The 24214-nt window shown below is 41.0% G+C and overlaps 1 protein-coding gene and 1 pseudogene across 24 annotated transcripts in view; both read left to right on the forward strand.

The window, feature by feature from the left end:
- Positions 1-9645, forward strand: part of LOC102116116 (B cell receptor associated protein 29) — a 59947-nt gene extending 50302 nt beyond the window's left edge. For 22 of the 24 annotated variants that reach the window (XR_012432782.1, XM_045387491.3, XM_045387492.3 and 19 more), the window contains one exon: positions 4743-9645. Coding sequence is in view for 22 of the 24 variants with exons in the window: in XM_045387491.3 (XP_045243426.1) it covers positions 4743-4778 (36 nt within the window). In the remaining 2 variants the exon portion in view is untranslated. The remainder of the gene's footprint in view (positions 1-4742) is intronic. The other 2 variants (XR_012432783.1, XM_074035784.1) reach the window with 1 other exon arrangement.
- A 4451-nt stretch (positions 9646-14096) lies between these two features.
- LOC102122631 (WW domain binding protein 1-like pseudogene) lies at positions 14097-16447 on the forward strand (annotated as a pseudogene).
- The last annotated feature ends 7767 nt before the right edge of the window (positions 16448-24214 follow it).

A 24214-nucleotide genomic window follows, 5' to 3' on the forward strand; every position in this document is an offset into this window, starting at 1 on the left:
TAGCTTTTTATTTCACTGTACACATTTCCCTGCATCTTAATGGTCATGGTATCTCCAAGGCTCAGCACTGTTCCTGGCACAAGGCAAGCAGGCACTATACTCATGGACTTTGGAGTCAGACATACCTGGAATACCTACCTATTCCTGGCCGCATGCTAGGTTTTTTATCTTAGGCAGGTTATAGCATCCCTTTGGGGCTCACTTCTTTCATCTATAAAATTGGAACAATAATGATGCCTGGCTCACTGGATTGTTAAGAGAACTAAATAAAATGTGTAGGTTTTTTAGCACTATGCCTTCCTGACAGTAAACACTCAAGAAATGATAGCTATTATCATCATCATCTGTATTACTTCATCTGTAGGAATTTTGCTGAAAGAATGACTTATTCTCAACCAAGCACTTTGGCCTTGGTTTAGAGCCAGTCATGAAGTAATCTAAAGCACATGTCTGTAATCTGATAGTTCCGCTTGGTTTGCATCTTTGTTTTAACTAGCCTACTTTGACAATAGCAGAAGACAAAGTAGCCAGAGAAGGGTGAATACCCTGTATGCTCCAATCCCAGGAACACTAAGGGCTCAGTTCACATGGCCCGGAGCAGATAGGTAGATTGTCAGCAAGACCACCCCTTCCCCAGCTAGAAAATAGAGATCCTAAAATTGCTCACCTATTCAGGGCATGATAATTATTCCATGGTATCTTTCAAGATCCACATTGGAAAGTAAAGAAGTCACTTCAGAGACCTCTTGCCTAGAAATACAACATTTTCCCCCTATTTGTGAGATTGAAGTTTACTCGACCAGGTTAAGTATCGACATTAGTGGTCTTTGCTGCGATGTCAGACATACTTAGATCCTTGAATGGAGAAAGGAAAACCAGAAGTATGCCCTCAATTTCTTATGGCCAGTATCCATTGTTGAATGTCTCCATTGTGATAACAGCCATTGGTTCTCTTAATTCTGAAGAATATATGTAACAGTGAGATTTCCTCAACCCATTTCCTCCCCACAAAAAAGCCACAGTCAGCCTGGAGCTGCTGCATTCTTGGTAAAGGATGTAGAAAGCTTTTAAGAGTGATTCCTGACTGGGCATGGTGGCTCATATCTTTCTTTAATCCCAGCACTTTGGAAAGGCCGAGGCAGATCACGGGGTCAGATCAAAACCATCCAGGCTAACACACTAAAACCCTGTCTCTACTAAAAATACGAAAAATTAGCCAGGCGTGGTGGCAAGTGCCTGTAATCCCAGCTACTCAGGAGGCTGAGACAGGAGAATCACTTGAACCTGGGAGGTGGAGGTTGTAGTGAGCCGAGATCGCACCACTGCACTCCAGCCTGGGTGACAGAGCGAGACTCCATCTCAAAAAAAAGAGTGATTCCTTCCCAAGAAAATAGTTGTTATACCTGTTTCTGTGGAAAAGACCTGGTCCCAGATTATGCCAGACACCATGCCAACAGTAGGGCCTTGTTTGATAGCACATTTAGGACTTGATCTAATTTCTGCTTGTATCCAGTTTTTGAAATATTTAATAGATGACATTTGTTGAGAGTATACTCTGGACTAAGCACTTGGCTAAGGGCTTCATATATGTTGTTTTGTTTACTCTCCGTGACAGCTCAGTAATTGAAACTATTTTAATATCCCTATTTTGTGAATGAGGAAACTGAGACCCAGAGATGTTACATAATTTACCCAAAGTTACTAGAAAGTGATAGCATTCAAAGTCAGAGAATCTTTCTCCAGAACCTCCGTCATTAACCACTATGTTCTTTGGCCTTTGCTGGTCATTGGATTGTGTTCTTAGATCCATTCTCCTCTCACCACTGCTTTACTCTGTATCTCTGGGAGGTCTGTTTCCAAAGCTTCCTTGCTGTCTGACTCAGTCTGGGCAGGTTTAGCCAGTAGCAGGCACTAGAAGACTGAAGGCAGGAGGAAGGGGAAAGCCAGGGATTTCTTCTCCGCTGTAGGGGCCTTCTCCTTTTTGACTCCAGTTCCTTCCCTCCATGGGCTCAGGTCCCACTGGGCAGCTTCTACTTACTGGCCTTCACACCTGGGCTTCATAACCCTCATCCCTCCAGCCCAAGAAGTGGTGGTGGCTTTTATACTATTGATAATCCCAGAGGTGCCTTACCACCCTGTTTGATGTGTATACTTTTTCATCACCTATAAAACCAATTTCCCATAATATCTCTGTTTGAAGGAAAACAAAATCTCAGCTCCATAGTATACGACTTCTGTAACCCACAGGTGATTCATTTGACATCTATGCTCCTCAGGTACTTTAATACTTAAATAAAGATTATAATACCTTATGAAAATTAAAGCAGATCCTGTATAAGAAAGCACTTTATATATTTCTAATCAAGAATGCTATTTATTATGTCCTGATTGGTTACATTTTTTTTCCTTCACCTACCCACCCCCCACCATTGTCCAATATGAGACCCTGTATAAGTTTCTCAGATTTAGATATCATCGAGTGCCCTGTTTGTTTGTTTTGTTCTGTTTTTTTTTGTTCGTTTGTTTTGTTTCGTTTTGTTTTTTGAGACAGTGTTTCACTCTGTCACCCAGGCTGGAGTTCAGTGGCACAATCTCAGTTCACTGCAACCTCCACCTCACCAATTCAAGCGATTCTTTTTTTTTTTTTTTTTTTGAGACGGAGTCTCACGCTGTTGCCCAGGCTGGAGTGCAGTGGCGCGATCTCGGCTCACTGCAAGCTCCGCCTCCCGGGTTCCCGCCATTCTCCTGCCTCAGCCTCCTGAGTAGCTGGGACTACAGGCGCCCGCCACCACGCCCGGCTAATTTTTTGTATTTTTAGTAGAGACGGGGTTTCACTGTGGTCTCGATCTCCTGACCTTGTGATCCGCCCGCCTCGGCCTCCCAAAGTGCTGGGATTACAGGTTTGAGCCACCGCGCCCGGCCTTCAAGCAATTCTTGTGCCTCAACCTTCTGAGTCACTGGTACTACAAGCGCATGCCACCACGTGCAGCTAAGTTTGGTATTTTTAGTAGAGACAGGGTTTCGCCATGTTGGCCAGACTGGTCTCGAACTCCTTACCTCAAGCAATCCGCCCACCCGGGCCTTCCAAAGTGCTGGGATCATGGGCGCAAGCCCCCATGCCCAGCCGAGAACCCTTTTCTTTAACTCTTGAGTGTCAGTGTTCACCATCTGAGCCCTGCTTGAGAAACAAAAGATAGTTAGACCCTCTATGGTAAAAAGCTCTATCAAATTGTCCTCATGAATTTTACTTCTGTTGTCAAACTAATCTTAGATATTGAATTATATCCTAAGGTTCTTTGGAACTAACTTTCTGAATTTTACATAGTTGACATACTTTCAGTGGAACAATCATAAAACAAAGGATTATTAAAATCTTAAGGAAACAAAGGTTAAAGAGGGAAATGCTGATTTCTTTACTGTAAACAGATCCCAATTTGCATATTTTACATCCTTTTGGATTTCCCCATCTGATCTCTTCCCTGTTATAGGCACTAAATAAATATTAGAAAACCGTCCCTTCAAAACATGAAGTCTTTACCTTTCCTTATTTGCCCTGCCTCTCTTCTAAAAAAAGAAAAACAGAACTAACTAGAGATTTTTGGCTGCACAAAAGCATCAGCACCTGCCAGTTTTTCAATTTCATTTTGGAAAATCAGCCATCACTTAAGGGACTTGTCCATAATAGCTTCATTAAAGCTTTGATTTTTATCAAAAGGGGCCACACCTGTAAACCTGTGAAAGTAGTATGTTTACCTCCTGTACTGTTGTCGTCTTATTTGATTGCAAAAGTTAATGTTACTAAAGTTGCTATGGAAGCATTAATGTTCAGCCTGAACAAGAACTTGACAAACTTCTTTATACAAGCAATAACACTCTGCAACTCCATTTTATGAGATCTTTTTCTTGACCTAGACATTTACTTTCTTTTTTTTTTTTTTTTTTTTTTGAGACGGAGTCTCGCTCTATCGCCCAGGCTGGAGTGCAGTGGCGCGATCTCGGCTCACTGCAAGCTCTGCCTCCCGGGTTCACGCCATTCTCCTGCCTCAGCCTCCCGAGTAGCTGGGACTACAGGCGCCGCCACCTCGCCCGGCTAATTTTTTTTTTGTATTTTTAGTAGAGACGGGGTTTCATTGTGTTAGCCAGGATGGTCTTGATCTCCTGACCTCGTGATCCGCCCGTCTCGGCCTCCCAAAGTGCTGGGATTACAGGCTTGAGCCACCGCGCCCGGCCGACATTTACTTTCTTAGCACAAGTGATCTCTTAAGATTAATTTCTATTCCATTTTCCTTCAGTTTTAAATGATGTATTGTAGTCATCTTTATAACATGATCAGCCGAGTATAATTTGAGAAGTCAGTTCTGTTGGCAAATATCTGAAGGACAAAATCAAAGCCACCCTAGCTGGGATTTTTGTCCCTTCCTTCTTTTCGTTTGCCAAAAAGCTTAATTGGGTTAACAGTAGGGGAATTTTAGAAATCATGTTTTCCTGGTGTAACCTGTGAAACAAAAGCAAAATAGATTAAGGCAAGGGGAAAAATGAACTTACCAAGAGCGTTCTTTTTCCTAAGTAAAAACTACAAATTTTATAGTTTTTAAAATTTTAGACTTTCTCAATCCTTTTTTTCACATTTAATTATTCTCATAAGTATACATAGAAGAGAGAATGTTTTTTAAAAGTCCTTGGCATGTCTATGAATTGTTTCTCTTTGCTGTACTACATAAATCATATTTTTTTCCTTACAGGATCGTTTAGAAAGAGGCAACAAGAAAAGACTGTGAACTTTATAAAAGACGCTTGCAATATACTGTGTCAAAATGATAATTTTGTTATGTTAGCCTCTAGGAAATTTAAGTTCAGAAATTTAAGTTCAGAAAAATGACCAGTTCATAATTTTTTTTAATGTCACACATAGGTTATATTGTAATGGCATTATCAAAATAGTTGATGATGTTTCAGAAATATTGTGAAGTCTGTATTCCAGCTCTTAAGAAAAATACAAGCATGTTAAATACTATATTTACATATTGATAATGTCACTGATATATGGTGGCTGTTTACCAATAAAAGGAAAAAATTCCTTGGCCGGTTACTTCCAAAATTAGAAGTTTTAAGTTGCACGAAACCATTAATAGCCTTGAAAGCTTTGATGAGTTTTCAGTAATGATCACCTATTTAATCAGATGATGATGTGTTTGAAAATAGTGTTCAATATCAGCAAATTTGTACACAGGGAATGTAAATAAGGATAACTGATCAGAGTTATCCACCGTATTTATAAAGAAGAGTCAGAAAAAACAATGACCTTAGTTTTTTTTAAGCCTGATGATACTATGGTTTACTCTAATAAGATAGCTATATTGATAATTATATTTTTGTTATTATGCCGCTGCACATTTTGGTCTGTTTTTTGTTGATATTTTTGTTAATAACACATAATTAGTAACCACTCTACTGTTTCAAGTTAATCTAGTAATAGAGTTTACACATATTTGTATAACTGCTATACCACTGAACTGCATTTATTTTACAACAGTGTAGAATTCTTGACAAGTTAACATAGAACATATCCAGAAAGCAGTATTTGTTTCCCTTGGTTGTGAGAGTAACTAGCTATATAAATATTACCTCAAAAATACATACACTGGTATCACACAGTCTTCCAACAATGTTTCTGTATTCTGAAAGTTAAATATTAAATGCTATTTTTCCATTCAAATATTCATTTAGAATTTCCTTTAGAAGATGGCAGTGATTATAATATTAATATGATTTCAGTTGTTCCAGTGTTTAGACATGAAATCATCTTCCTTGTCTCATAAAAACCTAAATATTTAAAAAAAGGAAAATAATTACTGGAGTTTTTTATTTCTCTTTTCTTTGTTTCGTCCTCTGTTTATTATAATTTTAGTACCAACTTCACACCTAGCTAATTTTTTTCATCATAAAGTGGATGAAATGAGCAAGTACATAAAAATTTTATTTCAGATAAAAGTCAGGAGTTACTGCTAAAAAACAGACATGTAGGAGACATTCAACAGGAGTAAGAAATGGGAGTTAGACCATATGGGCTGACAACACCATAAATAACAAGAAAAGGGAGTGCTGAAATAGGAGAGAACTGAACAAATGTTAGCTCAAAGTATAGACTTAGAAATATCAAAGTAAGAGCTATCTGGGTAAATATATAGCTATTGAGTGCTTGGAATCCTAGCCTACTATGTGAAAATTAAGTCTAATATCAGAATAACATACAGAAAAGTAGGAAATGCACAGTTTTAAAATGGGCAGAGTTAAAATCTAATCCCAGCTTTATCGCTTATTTAGCCATGCTAGCCTAGGCCTCTATTTCCTTGTCTCCAAAATGGGAATAATAAAATTTAGATCAGGATTACTATATAAACAAAGATAATACAGTGATTCTCAAAGTTGTTCAGACTGTATAGTAAGGAGAAAGTCTGGGTGCACTTTGAAAAGCTTGAAGATTTGAAAGATTCCAAAAAAGCATTTTAAAGTTTACATTTAAGGGACCTAGGACCTCATCCCTCTCAAGTTTACAGGTCTGAAACTCTAGACCTCAAAAGTTTGAGCAGTTTTTCCAAGGCAACATTGATAGTTAGATTCAGGGCCAGGATGTAAGTCTAGAATTTAGGTATCTTGATCCCCCAGATATCGCTCTTCTGTTTATACGCAGACCAGCTATAATTTGCTAAACAAAATATTGCAATGTATTAGTCAGCTGTGGCTCCAGAGCCTGTGCCCTTTACCACCGTACCCAACTGTTTCACATGCTATGTTTGTTAGTTTTTCCTAGTACTCTCCTTAATAATGGTGGTGTTTAGCAAATTGTATTATATAAGTAAATATTTATTTCATGGATTTAATTATGTTGCATGTTAAATTACTTTCCTTCCCATTGTCAATAATGACTTATTTATGTTGTATGTCTTAGGCTGTATTATAAATTCAAACACAGGAATGTTATTCTTGCCTTTTTCCATCAGAATTACATAAAGTATTATTAGACTTTCCTCCTACTTGCAAATCTGCCTGGAGGTACTGGTCTTTAGGAAGTAGCACTTAGCAAGTTCTGGATAAGCACTCCAGAACTTGGGATGAGTTATCCTTGTTGTTTGTCCAGCTCTATCTTGGACCCCAGTGCTGCTAATTAGATTCATGCCTTGTTCTTTAGGGCCTAAGTTCCTCTCTTGGCTATTTATCCTAGTATGCTGAGAACTAGGATTCCCTTTCAGTGACAGAGTCCTGACCTGGAACCCCAATCAAGAGCCTAAAGTTTAACCACTTTCTGAGATATTATCCTGATGCCAGCAGCCTGCCTGGATCTCTAAATATTACCCATTCTTGGAGTTATTCGTGATCTCTGCTTTCCTGCATGTCACTCCTGCTTCATCATTGGACCTGCTAGCCACAGCTACTTAGATGTACCTGAACCTGTTGTCTTGCCCTACCTCTGTGGGCTGGTTCAGTTCTGCATTCCCATTCCAGTGTCCACTGCCTTCTCGCTGTCCCTCCTATCTTAATGCCCAGCCCTACTAACATGACAGACCATTGTGCATTTGAGTGCCCACTATACAATGTGTGACTATAACCATGCTTTTAAGCATTGACTTTAATGTCTAGGATGATCTGTCTAAAGTCCATGGAACCCTCCTGTGTTTTTTCATGTCTTTCTTAGTAATCTTGAAAATCCACTTATAAAATTCTTTTCCTTTTTTTAACATTACTGAATGGCATTTTTAAAATTACTTTCACAGTGTTTCTTTCCACTTTGATCGCTACACAAACATGACCTTATTAGTTGCACCAGAAATGATTTCAAACACTTTAGGAACTGTGGTAGGCTTAATTATGACCTCCCAAAAGATATCCCTATACCAATCCCTGGAACCTGGAAATGTTCTCTTCTATAGCAAAAGGTGTGATTAAGTTGAAGTCTTGAGATGGAGAGATTATCCTGGATAATCTGGGTGTGCCCTAAATGCAGCTACATCTATGCTTAGATAGAAGCAAAGGGAGATATTACCACATAGCAGAGGAGAAAGCACAGTGACCACAGAGGCAGAGATTGGAATGATGGAGCTGCAGCGAAGGAATGCTGACAGTCACCAGAAGCCGGAGGAGGCATGGAACAGATTCTTCCCCAGAGTCTCTAGATACCCATAAAACTGATATGGGACTTCCTGGCCTCCAGAACTATGGGAATAAATTTATTGTTTCAAGCCGTCAAGTTTGTGATTGTTTGTTACTGCTGCCATAGTAAATTAATACAGGAGCATACAGGACAGATCTGTAAGGCCTGAACTGAATTTCAAGGGGTGTGGAAAACAATTACCCTTTAACACCACTCCGTCTTCCCTATTAGTCATTTGGATAAGTCAAAGATAGCCTTAACCATCTCCTATCTTAGTTACTTTTCTCCTTCAATAGTATTTCTCCATTGCCATTGCCATTGCCACTGCCTAATTGCAAGCCATCATCATCTCTCACATGGACTATGACAACCTCCTCATCTCCCTGTATCTTCTCTAATGCTTCTCTCATATACATGCCCTCAGCAGCCACCTGGTTTAAAAGAAAAACAAAAAAAACACTGATCATGTCATTTCCTGCTTGTCTTCCAATTCTTTCCCACTGCAGTAAAGATCAAACCACCAAGATCAAACACCAAGACCTCACCAGGCTCCCATCTACTCTCCAGCCTCAACTCAGTCCACCTGCTCTGCCAGTCACACCTGTATTCTGTTTGTTGTTGTTCTTTCCCTAGGATACAGATCCTGACATGTCTGCATTCTGATTCTTCTTGCAACAAGCCAAATTCTTTCCCTGTCAGGACGTTTGCATGTAGTAAATGTTGCATCCCAGGCCTGTCTGCCTTCTTATCCTGTTTTATTTTCATCATGGCACTTATTGCCATGTGAAATGATCTCATTTATGGTTTGTCTCTTCAGTGATTAACACAGTTTCTGCAGACAGTAAATCAGTAGTTCTCAACAGGAAGTGGAGAGGTCATCCTGAGGGGAACATTTAGCAATACCTAGAGACATTTCTGGTTGTCGTAACCTAGTGGATAGAAGCCAGGGATACTGTTAAAGCATTCCACAATGCACCGGACTGGAACAAAGAATGATCTCACCCAGAATGTCAGTGTTGCCAAGGTGGAGACATCCTGCAATAGATGCTTATGGCAGAGGGTACTGGTTGTCCCCCAATATCCATTCTTTCATTCACATGTGTTAATACACGCTCCAGCTTTTGTTGTTTTATAAACAGCTGCCAAACATAAAGACAACATTTTCCATCTCCTTGTATGTAAGTGGAAATAGGTAGGACTGTCATGTGGGGCCAGTTTCTTTTTCTCTTCCTCTGACCTGCTGCTTGAAACATAGATGCTGCTATCTTAGATCATGAAGTTGAGGCCATGCAAAGTGGAGCAACAAGAAGGAGGCTGTGTCCCTGACGCCATAAGCACCACACCTGTCCTGAATTGCTGTGAATGACACCAGATAACTGCAATGCATTGTCTCAATGTCCTGGACATAAAAGCCATAAATGTTTGTCCTATGCAGCACAAAACCTTTGTATCTTTGCCTTTTATGTTGGGATCTTAATTAAAAATTATATCCTCTACTGTCTGCATGCTCAACTTTTTATATTTGACTTAACCATTATTAATCAGCATCACGCATTGCACCTTCACAATAACTGCATTTCACATCATAAAAGTTTACAAATCTCTTCTCCCTCTTTGTCTTTAGTATGGTGTACACTACCACAACAACAATGTCCTCAAGGACATTCAGGCACATTATATATACAAAGATAGCACATAACAGCTTGATGTGTAAACAAGTTAGGAAAAAGTTTCCAACTTCTTGGTGATCAGCTCTTTTCCTAAATTTGAGCAAAAAATGTGTTTGAAGTGTTGGCTTTGCCCCCTAAACCAGGTGTCTTCCTGGTTAGCCAGGCTTCTCTGAAGTCTGTTTCCTTCAGAAATCGTCGTTCTCCCTGAAGCACCACCCATGGTAAAGAATTTCGGTCTTTCCCAAGGGCTATCAATTTCCTGGAGCACCAAAGACTCCTAGAGCACCACTTCTCAGCCAAGGGCTTCCTGGAATAACCCTCCATAGAGGTTTACTTGCTGAAACTTTCTTTAAGTTTGTTGATTTTTTTCCCCTTGAAAAAAAATTAATACATAGTAAATGTAGAAATGAAAGAAAAAAATAGCTGTTTGTCTAATTTTCATTATATATACACACGCACAAATATTTACAAAAATAAGATCACACCTGTTTTTATGCATACTTTTTTGTGACCTGCTTTCTGTCCCCCTACATCAATAAATATCCTTCCGCAACAGAATTCTACAACCAACTTCTCATAGGTCACATACACATCACCTATGGGGGTGGGTTTGTTCAAAGTGCAGGGATTCATATGCCCTGTTTACCACTACCACCAGTGAGAATTCCTGCCCCAGGCAACCAGTGTTAGTACTGAGGCTGCCAAAACCATCCAGTATGAGAGAGCAGAAAAGGTGGATGAGACCCATCATCCTATGACAAGATATTTACCTTATCCCCTGTTGGTGACATTTCATGAGAATCTTTATTGGCAGAAAATGCTCTGGAATCAGTAGAACATAGTGGTTACATACGTAGATTACCTGTGTTAAAATCTCATCTGCTTTATTTATTACCCATTCTGCATCTCAGTTTTTTCATCTTTAAGGTGATTTAGACTCTACCTCAAAGTCTTGCTGACAGGATTAAACGAGTTGATACACGTGAAGAACTTTTAACAGTTTCTCATGGTAAGCTATTCTGAACATTATACAAAGACTGATGCCCAGTCATAAATTTCCTCATCTAAAAACAAAAATCTGATGGAATTTTAAAATGTATTAAAAGTAAAAAGTGTACTGGAGATGGATGGTGGTGATGGTTACACAACGATATGAATGTAGTTAATACCACCGAACTATACATTTAAAAGTTATTGGTTAGCATAACCTCTTTTGTATTAACTACTTGTATTAACCACTTTTAAGTGTATAGTTAGGTGGTATTAAATACATATTATAGTATTAACCATATTAACCACTTGTAAGTGCATTTTACATCATTAAAAACATTGGGAAACAAAAGATGGACCACCTAGTTCTCTGGAATGAAAATGCACAGTGTTGAAACTGGTGGATAGTTAAGGTTGCCTTTTTTTTTTTTTTCTTGAGACAGAGTTTTGCTCTTGTTGCCCAGGCTAGAGTACAATGGCACAATCTCGGCTCACTGCAACCTCCATCTCCCGGGTTCAAGCAATTCTTCTGCCTCAGCCTCCCAAGTAGCTGGGATTACAGGCACCCACCACCACGCCTGGCTAATTTTTGTATTTTTAGTAGACACCGAGTTTTACTATGTTGGCTAGGCTGGTCTCAAACTCCTGACCTCAGGTGACCCACCCGCCTCACCCTCCCAAAGTGCTGGGATTACAGGCGTGAGCCACCGCGCCTGGCCTGAGGATACCTATTCTTAACAACTGTAATCAGTCATTCCCTGCCACCCCTCTTCTCCCACCTCAGAGAAAACACAGAGCCCCATTTGCTCAGGTATGCAACTAATGTTTGCTTATCTGAATTGAATTCAGTTCAATTCTAGTGTGTCAAATTCTCTTCAGATGACTCTTGCCATTCCCCGTCTTTAGAGTGTGTCCTGTTGTCTTAAGATTGTGATAGGATCAGACACAATTTTGACAAACATTCTTAAAATACATCCAGACACGGATGTATTTCACTTCAAATCCCATTGGCAGATTTGATATTATAAAAGGGCCTGGGTTTGGGGTGTTTTGTTAGTCACTTGAACCTTAACTGCAACTTTTTTTTTCCTTTCTCAATGATTAAAATAATTATGTATGTATATATGCATGTATATTATGATTTTTACGTCTTTTTTTTTTTTTTTTTTTTGAAATGGAGTCTCGTTCTGTTGTCCAGGCTGGAATGCAGTGGCACAATCATGGCTCACTGCAGCCTCGGCCTCCCAGACTCAAGTGATCCTCCCGCATCAGCCTCCTGAGTAGCTGAGACTACAGGCATGCGCCACCAAGACTCTTTAACTTTTCTCATTTTTTGTAGAGATTGGGGAGTCTCACTTTGTTGCCCAGGCTAGCCTCGAACTCCTGGGCTCAAGTGATCCTCCCACCTCAGCCTCCCAAAGTGCTGGAGTTACAATGTGAGCCACCAGACTGGCCTACATCTATTTAAAAAAGAAAAATGCAGCTAGGCACAGTAGCTCACGCCTGTAATCCCAGCACTTTGGGAGGCCAAGTCAGGTGGACCACTTAAGCTCGGGAGTTCGAAACCAGCCTGGGCAACATGGTGAAGCCCCATCTCCACCAAAAATACCAAAAATTACATGGTATGATTATTACACATTGCATGCCTGTTTCAAAACAAAAATACCAGATGTGGTGGCGCATGCCTGTAGTTCCAGCTACTCAGAAGGCTGAGGTGGGAGGATTGCTTGAGCTTGGGAGGCAGAGGCTGCAGTGAGCCGTGATTGTGCCACTGCACTCCAGCCTGGGTAAAGGGGTAAGACCCCATCTCAATAAAAAAATTAAGCAAATAATAAGAAAAAGGCAAGGGCAGAGTGGATCTCAGTGTTTGGGGCCTAGAGCAGATACAACTTGGGGAGTTCTCTATAAGAAAAACAATACAAAACTACCAAAACAAAATTAGGTATGGATTTATTCAGAATAGGAACAGAAATCACAACAAATAACTGGAGTTTTGGAGATTCAGAAACCTTTCTCCTAAGATCTCTTGGGACAATTCACCTAGCTTCTCCTTTCTACCTAGGACACGCTACAACTTCAATATTCTTGATACCTGTGTACCAAAAGTCCTGAAGCTTCACTGTCATTACTTCCATATAATCTTCCTCTAGACAAGGAATCGGAGGGCAGAGTTAATGTAATCAATCTGTTGAAAACCTCAAACATTTTTTGGAGTTCTTTATTTAATTTTTTTTTATTTTTTAATTTTTTGTGGGTACATAGTAGGTATAGATATTTATGGGGATACATGTGATGTTTTGAAACAGGTATGCAATGTGTAATAATCATACCATGTAAAATGGGATATCCATTCCCTCAAGCATTGATCCTTTGTACAAATAATTCAGTTATACTTAGTTATTTTAAAATAAACAAATTATTTTTACTATAGTCACCTTGTTGTGCTATCAAATACTATGCTCTATTCATTATTTCTTTTTTTTTTTTTGTACTCATTAATCATCTCCACCTCCCCTCTACCAACCCCTACTATCCTTCCCAGCCTCTAGTAACCATCCTTCTACTCTCTATCCCTATGTGCTTGTTTTGGTTTTTACATCTCACAAATAAGTGAGAACATGTAACATTTGTCTTTCTGTGCTTGGCTTATTTTCACTTAACATAATGACCTCCAGTTTCATCCATGTTGTTGCAAATGGCAGGATCTAATTCTTTTTTATGGTTGCATAGTACTCCATTGTGTATATGTACCACATTTTTTTATCCATTCATCTGTCGATGGACACTTAGGTTGCTTCCAAGTCTTGGCTATTGTGAACAGTGCTGCAACAAACATGGGAGTGTAGATAGCTCTTTGATACGCTGATTTCCCTTTTGGGGGGTTATATACCCAGCAGCATGATTGCTGGATCATATGGTAGCTCTATTTTTAGTTTTTTGAAGAACCTCTAAACTGTTCTCCACAGTGGTTGTACTAATTTGCATTCCCACCAACAGTGTCCAAAGAGTTTGCTTTTCTCTACATCCTCTCCATAGGTTATTGCCTTTTGGATATAAGCTATTTTAACTGGGGTGAGATGATATCTCATTGTAAGTTTGATTTGCATTTCTTTTGTGATCAATGATGTTGAACACCTTTTCACATGCCTGTTTGCCATTCGTATGTCTTCTTTTGAGAAATATCAGTTCAAATCTTTCTCCTATTTTATAATTGGATTATTAGATTTTTTCCTATAGAGTTGTTTGAATACCTTATATATACTATTAATCACTTGTCAGGTGGATAGTTTGCAGATATTTTCTCCCATTCTGTGGGTTGTGTCTTCACTTGCTGATTGTTTCTTTTGCTGTGCAGAAGCTTTTTAACTTGACATAATCTCATTTGTCCATTTTTGCTTTGGTAGCCTATGCTTGTGGGGTATTACTCAAGAAATCTTTGCCCAGTCCAATGTCCTGGAGAGTTTCTCCAATTTTTTCTTGTAGTAGTTACATAGTTTGAAGCCTTAGATTTAAGTCTTTAATTCATTTTTATTTCATTTTTGTATATGGCAAGAGATAGGGACCTAGTTTCATTCTTCTGCATATGGCACCCAGTTCTCCCAGCACCATTGATTGAAGAGACTGCCCATTCTCCAATGTATGTTCTTGGCACCTTTGTGGAAAATGAGTTCACTGTAGGTGCATGGATTTGTTTCTGGGTTCTCAGATTTTAAGGTACTGTGAATCATACTTTATTTTTTAAATTTATAGTGAGTGTATTCATTTCCTATAGGTGCTTTCACATATTACCACGAACTTAGTGACTCGAAACAACACAAATTTATTATCTTACAGTTCTAGCAGTCAGAAGTCCGAAATTAGCCTTACTGGGCTGAAGTCAAATTGTCAGCAGAAAAAAAGAAGGAACAAGGAAGAAGAGGGTAGAGGAGGAGAGGGAGGAGGGAGGTGGCAGCGCCATGGCAGAGGGGCAGGAGCAGGAGGGGGATGGAGAGGAGAAGGCTCCTGGGTGGCATGGTGCTCCTGCTCCTCCTGGTGCTGCCCAGCCCCCTGTCAGCCAGGGCTGAACCCCCACAGGATAAGGAAGCCTGCATGGATACCAATAATCAAAGCTACATCTGTGACACAGGACACTGCTGTGGACAGTCTCAGTGCTACAACTACTACTAGGAACTCTAGTAGCTCTGGCTGGTGTGGACCATCATCATCATCCTTAGCTGCTGCTGCAATGGCCACCACCGCCAAGCCAAGCACCGCCTTCAGGCCCAGCATCGGCAACATGAAATCAACCTGATCCCCTGCCGAGAAGCCTTCAATCACTCAGTGCTGCCTTTTTATTTCAGATTTTTGCTAAACTACTTAACTCCTCCTTATAAGGAAGTGGTGAGCCAGCCTCCAACTCCTCCCCCAGCATACAGTGCCTTCCAGCTATGCAGCAGCAGCAGCTCCTGCCTGCACAGTGCGGCCCGGCAGATGGCAGTCCCCCGGCGCCAATCCCACCAGGGGATCCAAGGGAATCCCCTTGTCTGAGCCCAGCAGAAGCATCACAAGACCCCCAAGCATCGCTGATCCTGAGCCCTCTGACCTACCAAAGACCTGGAGATGCAGCCCAGTGGCTCTGTAGCCAGCCTGGGAGAGCTGGACCCAAGGACCTTCCTGGACAAGGATGCAGAAGATAAGGAGGAGCTGCTGAAAGATGACAGCTCTGAACATGGCAGCGCACCGCCCGACAGCAAAGAGAAGATGCTCAGGAGACATTGCCACTTCACTGGTGACTCGGGCATTGAAGTGTGTATGCCAGGGCCACCATGATCATGGCCTGAAAGAGTTCAACATGCTCATCGCTGATGCACTGGATGGGCCCCTGGACTTCCACGACAGCTACCATGTGCTGTCTTGTGTAAAGGAGATGTCTTGTGTGAAGGCTAGAGTGGAGGCTGTCTCTGAAACCTCCATGAGCAGGTGGCCCTAAGCCATGGTAGTGGATAGATGTGCAGCTTTCTGCATGTGCCCCTTGGTCTGTGCCCACAGGTGGTCAGCATCAGCCTCCAGCCCGAGCACGTGCTCCGGGGGTCTTTATGTCTCACTGTTCCTCACACATAGGAGGAAAGAGATAGGAGACTGAAGAAGGGATAGACACTGAGAAAGGGCCCCTCCAGCCTGGCCGTCACACCGTATTTTGTCTTTGATTCTGAATAAATTTTTTTTTGGTGTGGTTTCTTTTGGGTTTTTTTCGGGGATGGATGGCTGGTCATTGTCTGTTTTAAACTGACCACTTGGAAGAAACACCTTGGTTATCTGTGGCTCTCATGTCCTGTCCCTGCCCCTGTCCCCACTCCTTTTGAGTGGGGTGACTCATTTTCTGTGTAAAGAGTCTCTCAGGTAGGAGGTGAACACAGCCATCTGGAAGACCCACAGGATCCTTGCGCCTGTTGCTTAGCTTTGGGTCACCAGCTGAGCTGTGATAGGAATAATCTGAATGGAGGTGGCAAACAGCTGAAATGAACATTCCTCAAGCAGCCCTGTTCATACGAAGAGTCTGGTTTTCCCCCCACTCTTGAACAATGATGATATGATGATATTCAGACAAGGCCCTGATATTATGGTAAGAAAATATCTAGATATAAATATCTAGATAGATAGATAGATAGATAGATAGATAGATCGATCCCCAAACAGACAAATCCAAGGCTGTGAAGTAAATGAGTGCATCTGGATTTCACAAAACCAAATCCATGTTGAACAGAGTGAAGTCCGTACACCGTAACTTTTTGGGTGAACCCTGCATGCCTGTCCATTGTGTGTGAGCCCAAGCCCTGTTTCCCTGTGAAGATACCTTGAGTGGCAGCCATTCTCCTCATGCAAACCACATGTCTGGAGCACAGACGGCCCTCTTTAAGTAACTGATGTTACACATTTACTGTTTACGGGGCAAATGTCTGACTGTGTACTCAGGTGTATTCCACAGCATTGTGGACTGACTGCAGGCCCCTGTGTTTGCCAGAGATAACTGTGCTCAACATAGAGGTTTTACTCTACTCACCACTGCAACTTACACATTGCTCCGTGGACACACAGGGGCCTGTGTTCTGTTCCCTGTAAATGGAAATGTGCTCTGAGCCTGTCTGCTTCCCTTGGCCATGCCTGGTCCTCCGTACAAGCCCCCAGGAGTGTCCACAACCACCTGGGACAGAAGAAGATGGAATTTCAGACAGAAGCTTGATTGGGTCTTCAAAGACAGTCTTGGACTAGCTGTGGCCCAGACGTCAGCCCTGCCCAGAATTGCCAGGAGGAGGCTTTGAGGCTACTGGGGGTACTGCAGGGCCTGCCTCCCTCTGACGAGTCCAGTGGGCACAAGCAAGCTGACATGTGGCCAGAAGTGGCTGGATTGTGTCATAGCCCTCAGATGCCTTTTCTTCCACTTTTTAAAGAATCCCAAGTAACTCACTGAAGTATCTCAAAGGCAAACAAGTTCTACCAAAGTGAATCCTTTTTCAGTGAACGAATCAAATAGATGAATTCTGACTCTCTCACGTTCCTTTCCCCAGTTAGAGTGGGGAAGTGGTGGAGTGCTAACTGTGGGATTCCTTGCAGTGTCCTACCCTAAAGGCACAAGAAGATGGAAATGCAACCTGTGGAGCCAGGCTTGATTCCCAAGTCACAGTCTGGCCCCCGCTACAGGAGGCAACCCGCTTAGGGAGAGATTTAATAAGGAATTGGTTCTGGGGATGGGGAGATGTGATTGAGACTGGTTTCCAGGTGAATGAGATAGAAGGAGTTGGTGGAGGGTTTAGTGCTATAGCCAGTTGAGAGATTTGCAAATGAGAACACATTCCTGCGTGAGGCACATTATCGTTTGTCAGTTATTGTGAATATGTGTGTTTTAAGCAGTAAGGTGCTACTGGTCAGACTTTTCTAGGCAGTCTCAGTGATGCATTTCCTGTGCTGAGATTGTTCTGAAGAGTGACTCTAACCACTGCGAGAAGCCCACATAAAAATCGATCCCCCTCTCCCTGACAAAAAAAAAAGCTCTGTGAGCAGAGCTGGTTCCTTCAGGAGCTTCCAGGGGAGAATCTGTGTCCTTTCCTGGTGCAGTGTCTAGAGGCTATCCGCATTCTTTGGCTCATGTTCCCCTTCCATCTTCAAAGCCAGGAAGGGATGGTCAAGTCTTTCTAACATCATATAACTTTGACAATAACTCTTCTGTCTCCCTCATCCACAATTAAGGATCCTTGTGACTACATTAGGCCAAGCAGATGACCCAGGATAATCTCCCTATTTTAAAGTCAGCTGACTAGCTACCTTAATTCCACCTGCTACTTTAATCCCCCTTTGACATGTAATTTGACATACAGGTTCTGGGAATTAGAATGTGAACATCCTTGGGAGACCATTGTTCTATCTCAGTGGGTAAGTTATTTGAATGCTAATTGCTTTTGAAAATGCTTGCTGCAATCAGAGTCCCATAACTGTTTCTCGATTCTTGATTTGGAGGTTTTTATTTTTAACTGGACTGTCTGCGAGGGAAGCAGAGGCATACTTCTAAATTTAAGAACTGAAATGGAGCAAGTAGCCCCAGTTCAGCATGCCCAGAGTCTGCTGCCTTTGGTTTTCTCAAAAGAAGGCAACTGCAAAAAAATCTCTAAACACGGCCGGGCGCGGTGGCTCACGCCTGTAATCCCAGCACTTTGGGGGACCAAGGCGGGCGGATCACGAGGTCAGGAGTTGGAGACCATCCTGGCTAACACGGTGAAACCCTGTCTCCACTAAAAATAGAAAACAATTAGCCGGTCGTGGTGGTGGGTGCCTGTAATCCCAACTACTCGGGAGGGTTAGGCAGGAGAATGGCGTGAACCCGGGAGGCAGAGCTTGCAGTGAGCCGAGATGGAGCCACTGCACTCCCGCCTGGGCGACACAGCAGTGTCTCAAAAAAAAAAAAAAAAAAAAAAAAAATCTCTAAACATACCATAAAAAATGCAGAATTGCAAAAGAATGGCTGGCTAATTGAACACACACTTTCACTCTCTCCTAAACTGCACTGCAACTATGGTATGGTAAAAGGTTTTGTTTTGTTTTGTTTTTTAAGCATAAACCTATAAGGATACAGTGAACATGACAAGAAATAGCACCAACTTTTTGAAAGCTACAAAACAGATAACAGGTGGTATGGACTTGGTAAAACTGATGAAAATTTGAACTCTTTTTCCTCCTGGGGAAATCCAAGAACCAAGTCAATTTAAACTACCAAATAATCAAGGCTCAGGCATTGAAGGCACAACTACTCCTAGAAAAGAAGGGCAGGGCTGTGATGGAAGAAAGAACGTTGGTTGAAAGCTGTTTGAAAAGCAGTTATATCCCTAGATGCCCCTCTCTTCCTCCAAATGCTGGGTGATTTCCTTCCCTCACCCCACCAGAAGACAGTCTTCCTCTTTGAAGAGGGTAAAGCAGAGAGTGTGTTTTAATAAACAAAACACAGGAGGGTTAAGTAAATGATGTATGCCTACTAAATGCAAAACTTCCTCCTCATCTCAGAATGATGGCAGCAGTTATTTACTTTCATGCAGAACACCAAATAAGTCTTTTGTAGGTGGGAATCTATCAGACCCAAGAAGAAAGATCCAAATACACTCACATGGATGTTGACATCGGGGCTTCCCCAACAAAGGGCCCAGGCAGCTCACCCTACAGGAAATCTCACCATGATCAAGCCTCACCCACTTACTCAGAGTTTCCAGGCAGCTCTTGAAGCCTCCACTTTTAAATATGAGCAAGTAATCAAGCATGAAAGATTCAAGAAACACCTGAACAGAAACAAATATATATAGTGAAAACAGAAAGTGTGTAGGAAGAGCAACAAAACTCTCAATGTCTTCAGAAAGGTCATGAATTTTTATTACAATGAACTCATGAAATCAGAATTGAAAAATATAAAAAAAATTTTCAGTTCACACCTATAATTCCAGCATTTTGGGAGACTGAGACACGAGGATCTTCTGAGTCCAGGAGTTCGAGACCAGCCTGGGCAACAGAATGAGCCCCCATCTCTACAAAAAAAAAAATAATAATAATAAATTAGCCAGATGTAGTGGCACATGCCTGTGGTCCCAGCTACCCAGGATGCTGAGGCACTTGAGCCCAGAAGGTTGAGACCACAGTGAGCCAAGATCACACTACTATACTACATCCTAGGCAACAGAGCAAGACCTGGTCTCATAATAAAAATGAAAAAAAAAAAAAAATGAGAAAGTGAAAAAGAGCCCTCAGGAAAAAATAGAAGGTCTCACTAAATCCTCAGCCCAACGCCCAAAAATAAACTGTCTTATTTTGTTTGTGCTGCTATAAAAACATTCCTGAGACTGGGTAATTTACAAAGAACAGAAAGTTATTTTCTCTTGGTACTGGAGGCTGAGGAGGCATCCAAGATCAAGGCACTGGCAGGTTTGGTATCTAGTGAGGGCTGCAAAAAAGGACAGACTTCCTCCATCAAGCCCCATTTTCAGTGTACCTAATCCCATTCACAAGGGGATGGGCCCTCATCACCTAATCATCTCTTAAGGGCCCCATCTCTTAACACCATCACCTTGATCATTAAGTTTCAACACCTGAATGTTGGAAGGGACATATTCAAACCATAGCATAAACCCATACTGATGAATAATGCACAAAGAGAAAATTCTACACATTTCCAGAAAACACAACACGCAAAAGTTGAGGCATCTGAATAAGTTCAGATTTCCCAAAAGGAACTCTGGAAGATAGAAGACAGTAAAACAATGTGATATGGTTTGGCTGTGTCCCTACCCAAATCTAATCTTGAATAGTAGCTCCGATAATTCCCATGTGTTGTGGGAGGGACCTGATGGGAGATAATTGAATCATGGACGCTGTCCCTCCCATACTGTTCTCATGGTAGTGAATAAGTCTCATGAGATCTGATGGTTTTATAAGGCGTTTCCCCTTTCACGTGACTTTCATTCTCTCTTGCCTGCCATCATGTAATACATGCTTTTCACCTTCCGCCATGATTGTGAGGCCTCCCCAGTCACGTGGATCTGTGAGTCCATTAAACCTTTTTTTCTTTATAAATTACCCAGTCTTGGGTATGTCTTTATGAGCAATGTGAGAACAGACTAATACACCATGCTTTCAAAATTATTTCCAACCTAGTATTCTATGGGCCAGTCAAGTTGCAAATCAACTATGAGTGAAGAAACATACTTCAGGCTTGCAGGTTCTCAAAAGCTTTACTTCCCACATACTCTTTCTTGGGAAGCTAGTGGATAGAGGATGTACTCCACCAAAAGGATAGGAAAATATTTGAGAAAGGACATCTACACAGGGAGAGGCAGAGGTCTACAGGATGTTGGTAAAGGGAGATTGTTAGCTATAAAACAACTCAGACAACTTTGGGTAGGGTTTTTTTCTAGAACATGAAGTTGATGTCTGATACCTGATGTGAATCAACATACTGAAAGACGTAGGGATAAGCTGGAGAACTGGGGTTGAATAATGATAGATATTACTGGTCTCAGAAAAGAAAGCAAATAATGCAAGATGAAAAAACAAAAAACAAGACAAATACACCTCAAGAGAACACCCCCTCATCCCCCAAAATGTCTAGCAAATAAAAAGTAATAGTGGTTTACCACATACCTTCATTCTTTTTTTTTTTTTTTTTTTTTTTTTTTACCTTTTTTTTTAAGCAATAGAGACAAGGGTCTCACTGTGTTGCCAGGGCTGGTCTTGAACTCCTGAGCTCAAGTGATCTTCCCTCCTCAGCCTCCCACTGTGCTGGGATTACAGGCATGAGGCACCACACCCAGCCCCTCCATTTTGAATATAAAATATATTATAATAATGCAAATACCGTTACTACCATAATTTGATCTGACCAAAATTGTGACCCTGTATTAAGGAGGATGGAGAAACGGGGAGTGTGCAGAGGTTTGGTAGTAGTGGGCACACAAGAAAGAGAGCTAAATCCTCATCGCGAAAAGTGAGAAAAAATAAACAGAAATGCAGGAGTATTATTTATAGTTACAGAGATACCTGTCAAAGAATCAGCTAAAGCATTTGAGAGCAGTTGCCTTTGGGAAAAGAAGACAGGGAGAAGTGGCTGGGGACTGTGATTTCTCTTATTCATCCTTTATAGAACTAGTTGATTTCTTATAATAAAAGACTGACAATTTTTTTAAAACAATTTTAAGCAATATGACTCAATTAGGTACCTTACCTCACTTTTCTAGAAACACTGAACAGATTAATGAGATGTTTATAATACATTCTGAGCTCTTTGGAAAAAAAAAAAAAAGCCTTATTTTGACTTCTTTCTATTTATTTATTTATTTATTTATTTATTATTTTTGCCCCATTGCAATCAGTGTGCACAGGCTCCTTTATTTTATTTTATTTCATTTATTTATTTATTTATTTATTTATTTATTTATTTATTTGAGATGGAGACTTGCTCTGTCACCCAGGCTGGAGTGCAGTGGTGCAATCTTGGCTCATTGCAACCTCTGGCTCCAGGGTTCAAGCGCTTCTGCCTCAGCCTCCTGAGTAGCTGGGATTACAGGCACACACCACCATGCCTGGCTAATTTCTGTAATTTTAGTAGAGATGAGGTTTCACCATGTTGGCCAGGCTGGTCTCAGACTCCTGACCTCCAGTGATCCTCCCGCCTCCACCTACCAAAGTGCTGAGATTACAGGTGGGAGCCACTGCCCTGGCCCGCAGCTTCTCTATATAGGTCCTCAGCCTGTATTCACATTTCCATCCATTTCTAATGTAATTACCTTAACATTACTTTAGCATATGACTTTGCCTTTTCCAGAACTCTAATTAAGATTTTAAATAAGATGTATGCCACTGGGAATCTCTCATTCACCCTTGTTAAACACCTTTCCTGTGTGATTATAATTTCACTTGGTAATTGTTTCTGATTTTGGTTTTCCAAACTTTTCCTTCTTATGACTTAAACACAATTTGAACTGGTGCAGCAGATCATTTACAATCCAGGTGTAAGATAGATTGGCAAAATAAATAGAAAAGAAGACAGTCATTGGGTAGCGAACAGTGACCAAGTTTACCTCAGTCAATCCGTTTATTAAAAGAACTCATACTGCTGGGCATGGTTGCATATGCCTGTAATCAAAGCTACACAAGAGGCTGAGGCAGAAGGATCACTTGAATCCAGGAGATTAGCCTGGGCAACATAGCAAGACCCCATCTCAAAAATATAAATACGTAAAAATAAATAAAAGGACTTGTACTTTTAAATAAGCACTCACCATGTGCTAGGTTCTGATTACTTTATCTACTTCTATGCCATAAACTTTTTTCAAATTTATTTTATGTATTTTTAGATGCCTACTATACACCGATCCTTGTGATAAGAGCAGCCAGTGTTCCTTGAGCACTCACCATGTGCTAGGGTCTAATTGCTTTATCTCCTCTTTGTCATTTAAATATTGTAGCAAGCCCATGAAGCAAGTAGTAGTATTACTTGCTTTTCTTTTCAGATAAGAAAAATGAGGCATAGAGAATATGAAAATAAATAAAATTTAAAAGCTCTGGGAACCCCAGAAAACACATTAAGTCTTGAGAGATATGACTGTGATCTCAGCCATGGAGCATGGAGTTGTAACTTCCGCTGCTTAGATTATAGATTAACTCTCTTCTTCAGTGTTCTTCTGTAAATGATGAGGAGAAACAAGAGACCAGACCTCCTTCTAATCACTGATCTTTGTGATAGATTAACTGCCTCCTTCTTTGTACCTGTATTAGTCTGTTTTCCCCAATTATAAACAACTGCCTGAGACTGGGTAATTTATAAAAAGAGGTTTAATTGACTCACAATTCCACATGGCTGGGGAGGCCTCAGGAAACTTACAATCATGGTAGAAGAGAAGCAGGCACATCTTACATGGTGGCAGGCAAGAAAGAGAGAGTGTGTGTGTGAAAGGTAAAGAGCCCCTTATAAAATCATCTGATCTCATGAGAACTCACTCACTATCACAAGAACATCATGGGGGACACTGCTCCCATGATCCAATCACTTCCCACTAGGTCCCTCCCTTGATATGTGGGGATTATGGGGATTATAATTCACTATGAGATTTGGGTGAGGACACAGAACCAAACCCTATCAGTACCTAACTCAGTTAAGGTAACACTAATTACCTCCTGAATTTTATATCTTCCGTGTGGAATGTTAAATAGACCTTTCCTGAAAAGAAAAAAATTACCTTGTCTAATTGGATTACTATAACTATACATTCAGCCAAATACAGAAAAATATTGAAATTCTGTTAAGCTTTCTAAACCTTATCTATGTAAGTGACCTCAAACTTCTACACTTCAAAATGCTGACTTCCATTCTTTGGAATATGTGTCTCCCAGGAGGCCA

Source organism: Macaca fascicularis, chromosome 3 (genome assembly GCF_037993035.2).
Source record: "Macaca fascicularis isolate 582-1 chromosome 3, T2T-MFA8v1.1".
NCBI classification, from domain to species: domain Eukaryota; kingdom Metazoa; phylum Chordata; class Mammalia; order Primates; family Cercopithecidae; genus Macaca; species Macaca fascicularis.